The sequence below is a fragment of the Hippocampus bargibanti genome, linkage group LG10, assembly GCF_051943395.1.
Source record: "Hippocampus bargibanti isolate YZ-2025 linkage group LG10, ASM5194339v1, whole genome shotgun sequence".
Lineage (NCBI taxonomy): Eukaryota > Metazoa > Chordata > Actinopteri > Syngnathiformes > Syngnathidae > Hippocampus > Hippocampus bargibanti.
Genome location: NC_142743.1, coordinates 6977753 through 6994933, shown reverse-complemented (window position 1 = coordinate 6994933; position 17181 = coordinate 6977753). Strand labels below are relative to the sequence as shown.

Below are 17181 nucleotides of genomic sequence, written 5' to 3'. Positions count from 1 at the left end.
CTGGAAAACAGGCAGGACAGCGGCCCTCGAGGACCGACTTTGGACACCACTGACGTAGAGGATAGCTGACGCATCTTGGGCTGGATATCATTTGTGTTAATCAGAGTTGCTGCAGTTTCAGAGATTAAGTGGGCGTGCGATGTGGAAATATATTATTTACGCACACCAACTAGTTGCACACAGAAAGCCAATGAGATAAACCTGGATTTAATTATTCTTCAACTCAGTGGACATCAAATAGTCGCGTAAAATACATTCCACGATTGCAATATTTTACTGTAAATGAAATGTAAAAGTGGCATGACCATGGACAACGACACACATTGAAGTATATTCACACAAACCCTGCAACGATGTCAAATACATCGACACGCTGTTATCTCAATGAAAAATGCTGTCTGCTAAATCGTCATCCTCTCGTTTATGCACTTTCTGCTACACTACAGGCCATTGTCCGAGATATACGCACCACTGCGATATAATAGTGACCGCTGTCACATTTGTCTGCACACTCGACTCGTCAAGGATAAATAAACAGCGCACACACATTTCTGTTAGTTAACCTGTTCTAAGGGTGACATTCAATATATCTTATCGTAAATGTCAATAACAGACATAATCTTTCCAATTTACATACCACTAAATATGGTCATTAGACTGTTACATACGACTATAACGTATTTTAATTATAAAAACAAACTCACAAAGACATGCAATGGAATGAGAAAAATTCAAACCACCAACAGGATTGTTTTATTATCATGCCTCCGAAACAGAGCATTGTTATGTTCATATAATACGGATTTAAAAAGGCGATCGTTTAAACGAAGCCGTGGTGAACGCGACAAGACAACGTGACTCCCAACTGCAAAATAACCCGTCGAGGCTTCGCCCCACTCAGTTGCACACTACCAGCTGGAACCGCGTTAGACGCCCCCACCCTTTAAGCCCCCCCCCCCCCCCCCCCCCCCACGGCCAAATATCCGGACTTTGCGATTATTTCACCCGATACACATGACATTATGATAATGCCGCGGTTGCCGTGGAGCACGGCGTTGTTTTTTTTTTACGACACGATGGATGATTCCGAGCTGGAGTGGACCGAAAAGGAGGACAGCCATTTTCTCCCCCTTTGTGGCGGCGCACATCCGCGAGTGAAAAACACACACACACTGGCTTAGAGTTGCAGATTGAAACACAGCAAATGTTCCATTTTACAAACGGCGTTTGACAGGCATTTACAGAACACGCCAGTCGCATGTACAGCGCAACAACAACAACGGTGGGCAACGAGATGTTTTTGGGAGGTAAACGCAAAAGAGGGCGTCGTATTGCTCTCCTCGTCTCTGCTTGAAAGCGCCCTTTCAGTTCTCGAGCGGAACAGCAACGGAGTGAAACGAAAGCAACACGAAACCTCTGCCTTCCTTCGTATGGAAAACACAGCGTGCCGTCGCTTCGCGTGGCAGCGGGTTCGTCAGACGGCACCACCTGCATTGGTACCTGATGTTAGGCACGAAACGGCGGTGCAATCCCTGGATTCGTTTTCATGTGACATATGTCCACAATAACATCCCAAGTGTGTTTTCTGAACCAAATATTAATCATTTTTGGTTACGATTGGTTCAGGCATTGGTATGATAAATGTTATGCTAATTTAGCAAGCACATATAGAATGTAGTCTTGGGATGCCATCCACATGAACACGAAATGTCATAGGCGAATGCTCATTCTTCACAGCATTGTATCAATCCGGACACCAAGTTGAACTTGCAAATAATTTTATTATTGCAAAACCGTAAAGGAAGCATTTACAAAACATGAAAGTGCATCACTGCACTTTACAAATCACATGTGCTGGAATTGTTATTTTTGTGAAAACATGCCCTATAAAGTAAGACCATAGAGCACACGATTGAAACCTCAAAAGGAACTTCTCTGTAAATGCCTTTATAATCTTTTGTTATTACACTGTGTTCTTAGTTATTTGATAAGTGTTTGATATGTGCTTACAAAACACGCTAAAGCCGAGGCGCATGTGTGGGCCACACAGAGTGGAGAATAATATGATAGCCAAGTAAAGCCAGCCCAGTTAGTGGTACGAATAGCACAGATTTGTGATCGTGGTATCATTCACATGAAGAATTCCCACTGCAATGCTGCAAATCATAAGTTAAATAAATGATTTAGAGTGTCCGAGGCACACGATCAGACAACAGAAGCAGGGACAAATAAAACCATGAGCAACATTGATAAAATATCATTTAACACGTTCAGCTTCTCAAAAATATTTATTGACAAATGTGCTTTCCTTATTAATTTTAAACACGTATGCACACAGCTTGCTCTTTTTTTGCTCTCTCACACAAACACACACGTACACAAAGACACACACACACACACACACACACACACACACACACACACACACACACACACACACACACACACACACACACACACACACACACACACACACACACACACACACACACACACACACACACACACACACACACACAGTGTTTTTACCATGTTTCAATATAATTTTCTTCCATACAAACATTTCTATAAATCCTACATTCATTTACAAGAGTTTGAATGTAGACTGTAGCGAGCACAAAAATTATAAAGAATGTAAGTGCATTTTCAGTTAGTTATAAGTCATTTTGATTTCTGAACTAAGTTTGAAATTGCATGTGACAATGTCACAACATATATAGAACGTAGTCTTGTATGCCAAGTCACATGTCATGCAGGAAATAAACAGAGCAAATAATTGAAAAGCTTTTCCTTGTGAGCTATACAAAATTATATAGGAACTAGTTTTGTTATTTTACATTCTAGCCTCTGAAAATACAAAAATGTCTCCCATACTTTTGTACAGTTACACTGTGACATACTCCTTGAAGGTAACTGTGATGCAGTTTGTAGTAATGTCCGTGATGACTATATTCCCGAGGAAGGGCTCAAAAGATGGAAACGATGTATCCGCTTTTCCCCTTTCCCGGTGAGCAACTGTCGGCGAATCAACTGTGCCCACAATTGCAATGTTTTCAGTTTCAGCCCGGGGCTGACTTTCAATTTGCTCTTTCACTTGCGAATCTGTCTGTGTTCCATTCTGTTCGTGTCGTTCTGGCTGGAACCCAGCGGAAGCAGACACTCGAGGCCTGGATTTAACAACGCTCAAGTCAATAGGCTCCTCTTGATCATGATCGGCAAAGTCACAGTGTTCCAATGAAAACGGACCCCGGAGGCCATTTTGGTCAGTGCTAAAGCTTTGGGTGGGTGAGGAGAGTGTGTGGTGGGAGACAAACAACCTCTTTCCACGCTCCTCAGAGTCAGTGGAAGAATGGTGTCGCTTTAATCCATGAAATTCATCTTGGGTTGTTTTTTTGTCAGTAGACATTGGAACTCCGGCATCCAGAGGTGAAGAGACCAGATTAGGCTTGGGTGTCAATTGTAAAGGCTGATGGGCTGGAAGAAGACACTCACCCCTCACTTCAAAATGTTTATCCTGTTCCGTCAGAGCAAGTTTGGTTTGGGCGGACTGTTGGTTTTCTTTGGTTGAATCTTCTGTGACTCTCGAATCAGCTTTGGCTTTCTTTGCAAATCCATTCATGAGTCCAAGATGTTTGACCAGCTTCATTTTTTCAATGTGTCTTTCTGCATTGTCTGCTCCTTGTGAAAGCACCTGTGCCGACTGGGATTCACCATTTGTAACTTTTGGGTCCACCATTCCATTTTCCATGTATTTGCTCATGACAATCACAATTCTTCCGTTCTTGTTTTTGTTTTTCACAATTTTGAGTTTACCGCCACTGACGCCGTTGTGCTGTATAGAGGCAGGGACTTTAGGTCTTCCCTCCTCTTGTTCTTTGTGGCCAATGAGGTTTGCTGGGAGCTTTTTCAGCTCCATGGTAATGTCCTTTACGTTGGTCAGGACGCCTGAAGTCTTGTCTCCGAACCATTTTTGCTGCAGTACAGGGGGGAGATTGTATCCCTTGATGGGCAGTTCTTTCGTGTTGACCTCTCTTGGCTTTGCAAACACAGACTCATGCATCTGTAAGGCCGGCTGGTAGTGTTGGTGCTTCTTGGCGTTGAGCTGATCGTAGAATGTGGTGCCATTGGCAAGCTGCTCAGTCTCACATTCTCGGTTCGTGGGCTGGAACTGGTGATGTTTCTTGCTGTTCAGCTGGTACTGCTGACTCTGAGGACACAGCATTGGAATGGACTTGGTTTCGTGACAGCTCATGAGGGACTCATGATGGCCGGCAAGTACACTGGATCTTCGAGCAAAAGAAGGGACCTGTCCGAGTACACAGTCATGAAAGAACAGCACTTGCGTTAATGGAGCACTTATTGAAAACACTCATAATAAACATAACGTCGGTTAAAACACAATCTAGGCAGACTAGAGCAGATTTCAAAAGCATGCAGACCTAGTACACCACCAGCATAGATGGAAAAAAATTTGCATTTGGATCAGCAATCTAATTCTATTCACAATTTGCCTTGGGTGTGGCTTATGAGTTGTGGTGAGGGAATGCACATGATACACTTTGCACCACAAAGTAATTAATACCCTCCGGTCATAGTCTGTGTTCACTCAGCACCCCCTCCTCTCCTGCCATTTAGGAGCACCAAACGTGACATTTGTTTCAAGTGTTTCCTGTGGCAGTGAGCTCATCTCGGAACACCTCTGGCATGCGTTGTGAACTGTCATTGACTTAGCAAGTGTTGCCACTGACACCTTCCTAAGAGGAATAGAAGCAGTGCTCTGAGTGGTACCCCTGACCTTCGGGTTGGGTAAAGGATGCGAAAAATGTGTCATTCACACTCTTGGAGCAATCACTACTGAAGTTAGGTCACAATTAGAGGTATATTACAGTGCAGTATCGCGAACTTTTTTTTGCTTATCACAAAGTGTGAGGTGACCGGTTATACTTCCATTGCCGGATTTACCAAGGGTTAAAAAAAAGAAATTATGTCATAGACCAGCGGTTGGGAACCTATGGATTGCGAGCCATTTATGGCTCTTTTGATGATTGCATCTGGCTTGCAGATAAAACAAAATACATATTCTCGGTTTTCCTGTTTGGGCTGCAGTTGTCGGAAATTGCAATTTTGATTGGATTATGCTGACCAAGGTGGTTGATGTTCTTGGTGGTTACTTTGCAATTATGCATAACTGCACTAACAGGGCTTGACTTCAGCAGTTTTTTTCTCAATTGAACTTTTTTTAATTATTCGGCCTGAGTGACATTTTAGTATATTTTGGAAAACATCAAGATGAGGTATGTGACAAGGGAATGCAAATTCCTATTTGACCACGAAGAAGCTACGTGAAGTCAAACAATGTTGTGGAGGTGGGTGTCCAATTTTGCAAATCGAACCAAACAGATTTTTTTCCTCCCTTTTGAATAATTGTCAGGAAAGGACGCACCTTACTGAGCTATTCTGTCTTGCGTTGGTCATCCCACACTTTATAAAATACAGAATTCCAATTTTCTTTTGTTGGTCGGAATTCTTCATTCACATGCAGTGCTCTTTTCTTACCTGAACCATAAGGTGCTTGGGCTTTGGTCCTCTCTTGCGATAGCCCATCAGCTGCTCTTGACGTTCCCTGTGAGAGAAACAGCAGGTCATGATGGAAGCCACGCTGCACTGAGTAAAGTTGCCGTCACATGGCAATAGAATGTATAATATATGATCCAGACATGAGCTACTGCTCGGCCAAAGTTTAACACTGCAACCAAATGAGCCTCGTCCTCCCCAAAGAACATGACACCGGTTTAGTGAATGTATCCAAGCGCAAAGGGCTGTCGGGCCTTGTTGACTCCCCCCCCCCCACTCTCCATACTCTTCTCTCCATCCAAGTAAATCAACACAGCAGACAGAAGTGATGTCAGTCCCCTCCTCCATCCTCCTCCCTCACATGTAATTACAGTGACGATTCAGTGTATTTTCATAGTCTGGCATTCGGACAGTTTGTCTCCCTGGAGAGACATGCAATTAGTTTCAATAAAATCTCTGCTTGTGAGAGAGAGAGAGAGAGAGAGAGAGAGAGAGAGAGAGAGAGAGAGAGTGGTAATTGCTAAAACAGATGGAGAGTGATGTCCATGTTAACGTGTGACCTACGACTGAAAGGTTGCAGTGTGTGAGAGAACAACGCGGGCTTAGAGAAAGGCCAGTGACAGGTTAACACAATATGCATCTGAAATCACAGAATATTCACTTCCATGTTTATGAGGCTAGTAGACTTTTTAACAAACGTTAACCACAGAAGACCCTCCACTAATATGGAGCGCAAAGAGTTTGGTCTTATTTTGACATTTAAAGATCACATGACCCAATTGAGTTTGTTATGTTAAGATTCGGCAGCAGGTGGCGGGGTTGTGCTTCCCAGCTTGTAACACACCTGCTGCCAATCTCCTAATTATTCACCGGAGTATTTATTTAACGAGTGTCATACTGCCATTTGTGTGCCGGTGAATTATTCGCCTTGCCACTGCTCGTGCCCATGTTTGGTATTTCACGTTCTTGTTCTAGTTGTTATTGTATCTCTCGGTCCATTGTTCATGATTCCGATTCTTGTTATTCAGCATTCTGTGTATTTGTGAATTGGGTATGTCAAATTTAGTTTTGTATACCCTTGATTGTTTTTTTCCTCCTCGCCTTTCTGCTAGTGCATTTTGTTTTCGCGTCGTTTGTATTTCCTGGTCCTTATGTGACCAGCGCTTTGAGTGGATTTTTGTCTGTTTGGAGTTACGTACCAAACTAAATGTTATTCGGTACACCTGTCTCCATCTGCTATTTTTGGGATCCTGCTACCTACTTATCGCCCAAACGAAGCGAGACTTCTATTTGCTTTGTTTGGATGTGACAGAATTTACCGGCCAACATGGATCCCCCAGACCTAGACTGGATTAGGCCCGCTCTGGCCAGCGATGAAGGGCGGGTGAGTCAACAGGATAGAGCGAACACAGAGCCCCGTAAAGCCGTATCCATGTAGGCTCACCGGTTAGACAAAGTCGGAACTCGCCAAGCTACCGTGCGAGTATCCCCTCTTCTCCCGATGGATAGTCGGGAACCAACTTTACCTCACCTGCTGCTTTATGGGGGTGAACACGGTCGATGCGGGGAATTCCTCCACCAATGCTCATTGGTATTCGACCAACAACCCTCGGCCGATGTCAGTGACAAATCAAAAGTTGCGAACATCATGAGCTTATTGTATGGTCAAGCGGCTTCTTGGGCACTAGAAGTTAGCAACACGCAACCTGGACTTTGGTCTTCCTTCCCTGTCGTCGTAGACAAATTACGCTGGGTGTTCCATCACCCGGTGAGAGGCAGGGAGGCCGAAGGACAGTTATGAGATTGTCATCAAAGAAGGCAGTCGGTGGCAGACTATTTGATTGCTTTCCGTATTTTAGCCACCCATAGTGGTTATGACGATCGAGCACTATGTGGACTGTTTAGCCGGGGCCTCAAGGACGAACTCGCCGTCCGTGACGACAGCTCCAACTTGAATGAGCTTGTGGACCTCGCCCTGTGACTGGACAACCGCATGCGGGAGAGGAGTCGTGAATGCGGGTGCCAAAGGATTCCCAACAAGCCCCGCCACAAAACATCAACACAAGCGGGCTCCGGGGGCCTCAACAGTGGACGGTCCTCGGAAAACCGGCCAATGCAGCTAGGAAGCGGGCACTTGAGTCCGGAGGAGAGATGACGTCAGATCCACGACCAGGCCTGCTTCTACTGCGGTCTACGGGGTCATTGTGTTGTGGACTGCCCGACAAGGAAGCAAGGAGGGTTGAGACTATGGCCGCACTCGGGAGACTGGAATTGGATGGAGAGATTTATGGACCTGCCCAGGTTCTCTCCATCAACTGTTTTATTGACGCCTCTAAAATAGGCTGTTTAATAGAGGAGCTAGACATGGCTAAACATGTTCATGATCTCGATGGGTGACTGCTGGCGCAGGACAAACATATTACATTTCCCTTCAAACTCAAAATAGCTGGCAATCATGTCGAATACCGTAGGTTCTAACTTATGCAGTTCCGTGCCATCCCCTTGATTCTTGGTTTGCCTTGGTTAAATACCCAGAATCCAGTCATTTCATGGGAACATACCACTTCGTGACGGGCCTTCCTCCTTCCAGAGGAAAGACAGTCACCCTCACGGTGGTGAACCCATTTTTAAAGTCGGCTCACTTCATCTCACTGTCCAAGTTGCCATCTGGCCTCGAGACGACTAACCTACTTGTCCACCACGTCGTTCGTCTTCATGGGATCCCGGTGGACATTGTGTCTGACAAGGACCTCCAGTTTGTTTCTAGGGTCTGGAAGCGGTTCTGCAGGGCTGTGGGGGCCACAGCAAGCCTGGCGTCGGGGTATCAGCCACAGTCGAATGGGCAAACGGAAGGCAAGAACCGGGACCTGAAGCAGCTCTCAGTTGTGTGTGTCTCCACCATCCCTCATCGTGGGCAATCTACGCACACAATATCCTTGTCCCCATGCTGTTCCCAACCCAGGAAGGCCAAGTGATGAAGGTTCACCCCGTGTTCCACGTGTCCCTGCTCAAATCGGTGGAGACCAGTCCCTTGGCTCCTCCTTCCGCCCACCCATGTTCAAAGTGTCCCTTCTGAAACCGGTCTAGACCAGTCCCTTAGCTGCTCCTTCCGTCCACCTATGTTTTACGTGTCCCTGCTCAAACCGGTGTAGACCAATCCCTTGGCTCCTCCTTCCACCCCGCCTCAGATCGTGGATGGTAATCCGGTTTACACTCTGAGGGAGATCTTGGATCACAGTTCAGGGGTAAGGGTGTCCAGTACTTGGTCGACTGAGAAGGCTACAGCCCGGAGGATCGGCAATGGGTTCCTTGCTTCTGGACCGTCCCTTCCACTCCTCTCACCCTTCGAAACCGGTAGGGCGCCAGGAGCCATCCATTAGGGGGGGGGGGGGGTACTGTCATGTTCAGATTCAGCAGCAGATGGTGGGGTTGTGCATCCCAGCTTGTAACACACCTGCTGCCAATCTCCCAATTATTTACCGGGTTTGTTAAGGAGTGTCATTCTGCCATTTGTTTGCCGGTGAATTATTCGCCTTGCCACCACTCGTGCCCAGGTTTGGTATTTCGCGTTCTTCTCCTCGTTGTTATTATATCTCTGGGTCCATTGTGTTCTTCATTCCATTCCGATTCTTGTTATTCACCATTCTGTGCATTTGTTAATTGGGTATGTCAAATTTCGTTTTGTATACCATTGATTGTTTTTTTTCTCCTCGCCGTGACAGAGTTCAGTAATAAACAAAAAGTTAATTATTTATCTACATTTCCAATAAGTCAAGAACAGATGAAAACAAGATGTGAAGAATAAAGTTTCCTTCGTCCTCACAAACTAGTGTTTCATTACTTCATGCGGGTATAGGATGTTCACTTATAGAGGTGACAAAGCACATGAACACTTTCAACCTCTTGTACGCATTACTTGTTCAACAATAACAACTACAGTGAAACAAACAACAAAATTATTGCAACCTTAAGTAACAGCCACATTCCTTTGAAAACATGCTGCGAGTAAAACCCTGTTGTATTCAATCATAAATGTGATGTGATAATAAATACTTGAAGTTGGTACAATTTTGTTTCCTACAGTAATGTGGAAGGAACCTTTCCAAAGTAGCAAAAAACAAACAAAACCTGTATGCTCAAGAAAAAGTAGTAAAGACGTTCCGTGGATGAAGAGGCAGGTGCATGGGATGACTGGATGGTGGGTAAAAAGGCAGCACTGACGCATGATAACCTGCTGCTGACATGCAAAGAAAGATCATGTGACAAAAGGTCTGTTGATGCACCACTTTTCTTGGACCTTAACCCTGATTCGACCCTCTTGTGACACTTATTTAAATCTTAATCCGGTCTTTACAATGGTGTTGAAGAATAGTTGAGTGTCAACACTAGATTTTCCTGGACGTTTCCAGAGGCTGCAAAGTTTATGCTAAAACGTGTAAAAAAAAATTAAAACACGATGATTGAAGTTTTGTGTTGAAAACAGGAAAAGTAGGGAACGGTGACTTTAAACATGTTTCATCACGTTAATTCTCACTAAATAAGGGTTTTGGCACTTGTATGGCTGGTTTGTCGAGAAAAAAAGCATACCTGTCTTCAAAAGCATCAAGCAGCCTTGGGTCCAGAATGTTTTCCTCTGGTTCCCATGTATTGTATCTGTTTAGGGAGGTATGCAATCACAAGACACAACTTAAACATGCTGAAACACTCCCGTTGGATGTATCTTAATTCGTCATCACTGCCTTTAGAAAGGCCTACAATTAAGGAATGTCAAAATGAAGGAATCTTCATTTGCACGCATTGTAAAATCGCACCCACGATTTGGAGGCCAAAGTTCCCAAAGTGAATACAAACAACCGCTCAATCCCACAGAGTTGGTTGTGTGTTGAATGTGATAATTTCATGAACCCTTTCTGACGTTTATTGGGTCACTTACTTTGGGGACCATCCACGCCACTTGACCAGATACTCGACCCTTCCCTGCGAATGCACAGATAAACAGCCTAAGCAAGAGCAAAAACACGTTCTTCGGGTCATCTTGAAACATCGTGCGTTGTCAAAACATGTAAACAGTCGGAGCTAAGAGGAACGTTTTATTTCCATGTGACAAACCTTCCGGCTACGCTTCTTCTCGATGCTCTCCACTGCAAAGACGTGCTCTCCCGCGGCGGGAAGCTCCATGTTCACATTCAAGTGCAGCGTTTCGTGTTTTCACACCCGCCCTCGTTTTCCTTTCTTTCGACTTGGGACACCTTATCTCATTCGAATGAAAAAAGCACAAGGACACTCCTTCGCTTCGCTCGCTTTCCCTTCGGACACTCAAAGGCAGCGGAGGGCTTCAAGCTGCTGCCAGAAAACACGAGATGCAAATAGCCGTTTCTGTGACGTTGCAACATGGGCGGGCAAAAGGGGCGGGGTATCTTGGATGCTGATTTCACGGACGGTTGGAATCACGAGGGAGAGCTCCAAACACGAGACAACATTTAACAATGACATTCTCACAGCTGGACAATCGGGGAAAAATGACATTGCTATTTGTTTCATATCTTCTGTCTTTGTTTCAGTTCTAATCACCTGTAAAATGGAAATACACGGTTTTTAAATTTAGTGAAAAAGTTTCTTCACCCGTCATCCTTACTTTGAAATTTGCCATACCACAGGGTGGATTACTTTTAAAAGCCTTGATTTTTTTCATGATTAACGCAATCATCAGGTGTCCAAAATAAGACTTAAAATAATGTAATATCAAGCCACTTGCTGGCACAATGGACATAATTAACCCCAACAACGTCACCTATAAATGAAATACAGTAAAGTCTCGTTATATCGATATTCAAGGAAGTCCAAAAAATATCGATATAACCGAGACTATCGATATATCCGACCCTGTTTGCATGTAATTTTATCCGTGCGTGCATAGAAATAGTATCGATATAACCGGGACTATCGATATATCCGATATCGATATAACGAGACTTTACTGTACCATGATTCTCACCTGTGTTGTTTTGGTGAGTCATTTGAGTTTTAGTAGTAGTTTGATGCTGCATTCCTGCAAACAAGGACACCTGAATTTTCTGACCCTTCGACTAGGAAAGTGGACTGGAACAACAGTCAAACTGTGAGGCCAAAGTCAAGAAACAAAGAAGGGGAGGAAGGGTGGCGGATCGACCCCAGTTCAACTAAATTGCGCCAACATGACGTTCCTCAACAATGGCGACTTCCATAGGACAGAGGCCGTCAAAAGTATTAACATTTCTACAAGAATCAAGACAAGAGTGTGGAAAATCCTACTGGACCCTCGGCACCCTGCCCACCACCTTTTCCAGCTACTTCCCTCAAGCAGGCACGCTCGATCCATGCGCACCAAATCCAGCAGACATTTAAACAGCTTATTCCCCCAGGCCATTAACTTTCCAAACAGTAACCCAAATATAACGGTATGGTTCCTCTTTGCAATTTTGCACAACCCTGCGGAACAACATCCCGTCATAATTATTGTAGCTCGTGCGCTGTACTCACTTGAACCACTGTCTGCCTGATACTTTGCACATTGTCTCACAGTTATTCCTAAAAGGTAACACTTACATTAAAGAATTTGATTAGATTAGCCTTTATTGGTGTCCCCTATATTTATTTGTCATGTCTTTTTGGTGATGATACTAGTGCAGTGTGTTCAACCAGAGATAAATTCTTTGTGTGTTCTACATACTTGGCCAATAAAGATGATTTTGATTCTTATTATTAAAGTAACTATTCATCAATTTTTATTGGTTATTAAAATATTTTTTGTTATTTGACATAACTTAATGTGACACAATATGATTTGGATTGCATTGTATTTACCTTTGTTAGCTTTGCAGCGGAGAAATTTACATTTCACGGCAGCAAAGTTATGGAAGTAAGATGAAAGGAAATAAGGAAGTAGAAAAACAACATACAGGAGCTGCTGGAAAGGCAGCCACTCTCGCGGCGCCATTATGAAGCCAAAAGAACAAAAAAACTAAATAATAAATAATATGACATCACAAAGTCACTACTGACTGCATCAATATTCGCAACTATCTCCCTGCATGAAATTATGTGGTGAAATGCATAAAATGCTAATGAGATATTTGTTAAATATATCAACAAAGCAAATTATGAAATGGGTTCATCCTAATTGGCGTCAGGTGTGCGCCGCTCCCCTCCCTGCTCTCCGGGCTCACTCACCTGATTCCAATCGTTTTTCTACTTTCACTCCTTTCATCACTTTGCTGCTGTGAAATGTAAATTTCTCCACTGTGAGACTAATAAAGGCATATCCAATCCAATCCAATGCCTTTGATTGTGCCTTCTGGCTATAAAAGCCACCCGTTCGCACTCGGTCCGCGCCGGTGTATTCTTTCTTTCGTTACCCTGTCACCCAGCAGTACGCAGGTTCGTCCCGCTCGTCTGTTCGGTTGCCTTAACTTCTGTTTTTGCCCTGCGTGTCTCAGTAAACCTTTATTGAACTATCATGTCTCCATCGTATATTTCGGATCCAAACCCTTCCTTTTTTTTCGTCCGCAGAGTTCTGTCGCCATTCCTCGAGCGGACGTGACATAATACACTGGCCAACTATGGATCTCGCCGATGGAGACAAGTTCATATCAGCCTTAGCCCATCAAGCGGAGCGTTCGAGCCAGCTGGCGCAAGCGGTCGCGGAGATCCGCCACACCGTGTCCTCGCTGGCTCAACGCCTACAGGAGGTTGAGACACGCCTCGCTACCCTGACGGCCCTTTCCTCGCCCCCTGTGAGTAGTTGCGAGCTTTCCCTACCGCACCCCTCACGCAACGCAGGCGAACCCGGGCGCTGTGCTCAATTCCTGATGCAGTGCTCATTAGTTTTTGAGCAACAACCCTCCGCCTTCGTTAGCGACGAGGCTAAGGTGGCTTTCATTACCAGCCTGTTCACGGGCCAGGCCGAGTCCTGGGTGTTGGCCGTCCGGGAGTCCCAGCCCTAACTATCTTTTTTCTACCCGGACTTTGTGGCCGAGCTTCGCCAAGTGTTCCACTACCCGGTCACAGAGTGCGAGGCTGAGGGACTCCTCCATGACTGCGTACAAGGAACACTTTCGGCCGCTGAGTATTCCATCGCCTTCCGCATCCTGGCTGCTCGCCTCTCTCAAGGACGAGTTGACCACACGCGACCCTGGCACCACCCTCAGCAAGATGATCGATGTACTCATCTGCCTGGACCATCGCCTCCGGTATAGGCAGCGGGAGCATGGCACCGAGCGGTCCAGCGAACCCGGAAGCAAGCAGCGGATGACCACACCCGGCGGCAACGAGCAGGCGCGATGTCAGGAGGGGTCCCCAGAGCTGATGCAGATGGGGAGCGGGACCGATCGTGCCAACCCCGGGGGTTGTCACACTCAAGGGCCCTCTCCAAAGACCTCCAGCTCCTGTAAGTCCCCATCTAAACGGCGACCGCGGCGACCTTCGGAGGCGTCGAGGACGGCGCCCATCACGCGGTTGGAGTTGGACGGCGAATTAATTGGCCCGTCCAACTCTCAAGCCATACGGGCGTTAGTGGATTCGGGGGCGGACGGGTGCTTTATCGACCCCCAACTGGCAGTGACATTGGGTTGCGGCATCGAGGAACTCAAAATCCCCAAGGAGATTCTCAACCTTGACGGCCGACTTTTAGCCAGGGTCACACGAATCACCTCACCACTCAAACTCCGGCTGTCGGGCAACCATGTCGAACACCGCCGGTTTTTGCTCATGCCCTACCGCAATGTGCCACTCGTCTCGTACTGGGCCTCCCCTGGCTAAGCACCCATGACCCTTCCATATGGTGAGAGGGCCCCACCATACAGGGTTTGAGCCCCTACTGCTACGCTAACTGTCTGCAGTCAGCTACGGCAGGGCGAGACCTCTCCCCTGGCGGCTCGCCCAAAGAGATCTGTCTCGAGGGCATGACGCGTTGTGATCACAACGCGCAATCCCTGCCACCCCACCGACCGTATGACTGCACCATAGAACTGCAGCCAGGGGCTCCACTACCGGACTCCCGACTTTACCATATTTCACACCCGGAACAAAAAGCCCTGCGTACATACATTGATTCTTCCCACGCGGCGGGACTCATCTGACCTTCGCGTTCTCCGCTCGGCGCGGGGTTCTTCTTTATTGAAAGGAAAGATAAGTCCCTGCATCCATGTGTTGATTACCGGGGTCTGAACGACATCACAATTCGCAACAAATACCCTCTCCCCCTCATGGATTCGACCTTCGCGCCCCTCCAATTGGCCACCATATTCACCAAGCTGGATTTGCGTAGCGCATACCATCTGGTTCGCATGAGAGTGGGGGACGAGTGGAAGACTGCGTTCAAAACGCCCTTGGGGCATTTTGAATACCTGGTGATGCAGTTTGGACTCACCAATGCTCCCGCCATATTTCAAAGCCTCATCAATGATGTGCTCAGGGACTTCCTCAACGTATTTGTCTTTGTGTATTTGTATGACATCCTGATCTTCTCTAAATCCGCAGAAGAACACCGGCAGCATGTCTGACGGGTCGTGGCGCGGCTCCTGCAAAACCGGCTCTACGTGAAGGCAGAGAAGTACGAGTTCCACATCCGCTCTCTTTTCTGGGGTTACATTGTGGAGCAGGGGCAACTTCGGGCCGATCCCGCTAAATCGGTGGTAGAGTGGCCAACCCCCAAGACGCGCAAACAACTCCAGCGATTTTTGGGGTTTGCCAACTTCTACCGCCGCTTTACTCGCGGTTATAGTCAGAAGGCACTCCCGCTTACTAATCTCAGGTGGACACCCGACACAGAGGCGCCTTCTCCAACCCTCCGGTCTTACGTCACCCTGACCCGGCCCTCACGTTCGCGATCGAGGTCGACGCATCGGAGTTCGGAGTGAGGGCGGTACTATCCCAGCACTCCCCGGTCGACCAGAAGCTCCACCCATGCGCATTCTTCTCCCGTCGGCTCAGCCCTGCAGAAACCAACTACGACGTGGGGAACCGGGAACTGCTGGCGGCCATCCTGGCACTGCAGGAATGGAGACACTGGCTTGAGGGGGCCAAACACCCCTTCACTGTATACACGGACCCCAATAACCTGGCCGTCATTCGGTCCGCCAAGAGACTCAACTCGCGGCAGGCCCGATGGGCGCTGTTCCTCACGCGATTAACTCCAGCGATTTTTGGGGTTTGCCAACTCCTACAGCTGCTTCATCCGCGGTTATAGTCAGAAGGCACTTCCTCTAACCAATCTCACTTCCACTAAGGTTCCCTTTAGGTGGACACCCGACGCGGAGGGGGCGTTTAACCGCCTGACGCGCCTTCACTAACCCTCCTGTCTTACGCCACCCCGACCCGGACCACGCGTTCGCGGTAGAGGTCGACGCATCGGAGTCCGGGGTGGGGGCGTTATTATCCCAACGCTCCCCGGCCGACCAGAAGCTCCACCTATGCGCCTTCTTCTCCCGCCGCCTCAGCCCTGCGGAAGCCAACTATGATGTGGGGAACCGGGAACTTCTGGCGGTCATCCTGGCGTTGCAGGAGTGGAGACACTGGCTGTCTTCACCGATCATAAGAACCTGGCCGCCATTTGGTCCGCCAAGAGACACAATTTGTGGCAGGCCCGGTGGGCACTGTTCCTGACCCGCTTCAACTTCACTCTCACCTACTGCCCAGGTTCGCAGAACACCAAGCCGGACGCCCTATCTCGCATTTACGAGCCGGTAAAGAAGGAGGAGGTCATTGCCAACATCCTGCCGGCGCAACACATCCTGGGCGCCCTTAGGCGGGAGGTGGAGAAGAAGGTTCAGGAGGCCCAGGGTGGTAACCCGGTTCCCAAGGGTTGCCCGGTAGATCGCCTATTCGTCCCCCCCACACTACGGGCCGAGGTGCTGCACTGGGGACACGCCTCCAGGGTTGCTTGTCACCCTGGTGTCAACAGGACGATTCACCTCATGGCCCAGCGGTTCTGGTGGCCGGACTACAGGAGGGACATCGCTTACTACGTGAAGGCATGCGCAGCCTGTGCCCGTGGGAAGGTCTCCCATCAACCCTCGGCGGGACTTCTCCAGCTACTACCAGTCCTCTCCCGACCCTGGTGCCATATCTCCCTGGACTTCGTCACGGGCCTCCCCCCTTCCCGTGGCAAGATGGTCGTCCTCACTGTGGTGGACCGCTTCTCCAAGTCGGCCCACTTCATTCCGTTAACCAGGTTGCCGTCCGCCATCGAGACGGCCCAGCTCCTGGTTAACCACGTCGTCCGTCTCCATGGGATTCCGGCAGACATTGTGTCGGACCGGGTACCGCAGTTGGTGTCCAAGGTATGAAAACGTTTCTGTCGGTCCATAGGGGACATCGGCGAGCTTGTCGTCTGGCTACCACCCTCAATCCAACGGCCAGACGGAGCGCAAGAACCAGGATCTGGAAGCGGCTCTACGGTGCGTGTGCCTCCACCGTCCAACGTCGTGGGCCCTCCACTTGCCATGGTCTCCTCAGCCACAGGTCGGTTCCAGTTCATGGCCGCCTCTGGTCATCAGCCGCCGCTGTTCCTCACTCAGGAGGGCCAGGTGGAGGTCCCGTCTATCCAACACCACCTCAGACGGGCCCATT

General features: G+C 47.7%; 1 protein-coding gene across 2 annotated transcripts; it reads right to left on the bottom strand.

Annotated features, from left to right (window-relative positions):
* Positions 1-1761: 1761 nt before the first annotated feature.
* On the bottom strand, positions 1762-10936 carry LOC148892241 (E3 SUMO-protein ligase CBX4-like). Of its 2 annotated transcripts, XM_089006835.1 has the most exons (5): positions 10684-10936; positions 10508-10551; positions 10162-10227; positions 5557-5623; positions 1762-4306 (listed from the first exon to the last, which is right to left on the bottom strand). In XM_089006835.1, the coding sequence occupies exons 1-5, from the start codon at positions 10750-10752 to the stop codon at positions 2885-2887; spliced, it is 1668 nt and encodes a 555-aa protein (XP_088862961.1). In that variant the 5' UTR covers positions 10753-10936; the 3' UTR covers positions 1762-2884. The 2 variants fall into 2 exon arrangements, with proteins under 2 accessions (XP_088862961.1, XP_088862962.1); XM_089006836.1 differs by lacking the exon at positions 10162-10227.
* Positions 10937-17181: the final 6245 nt, after the last annotated feature.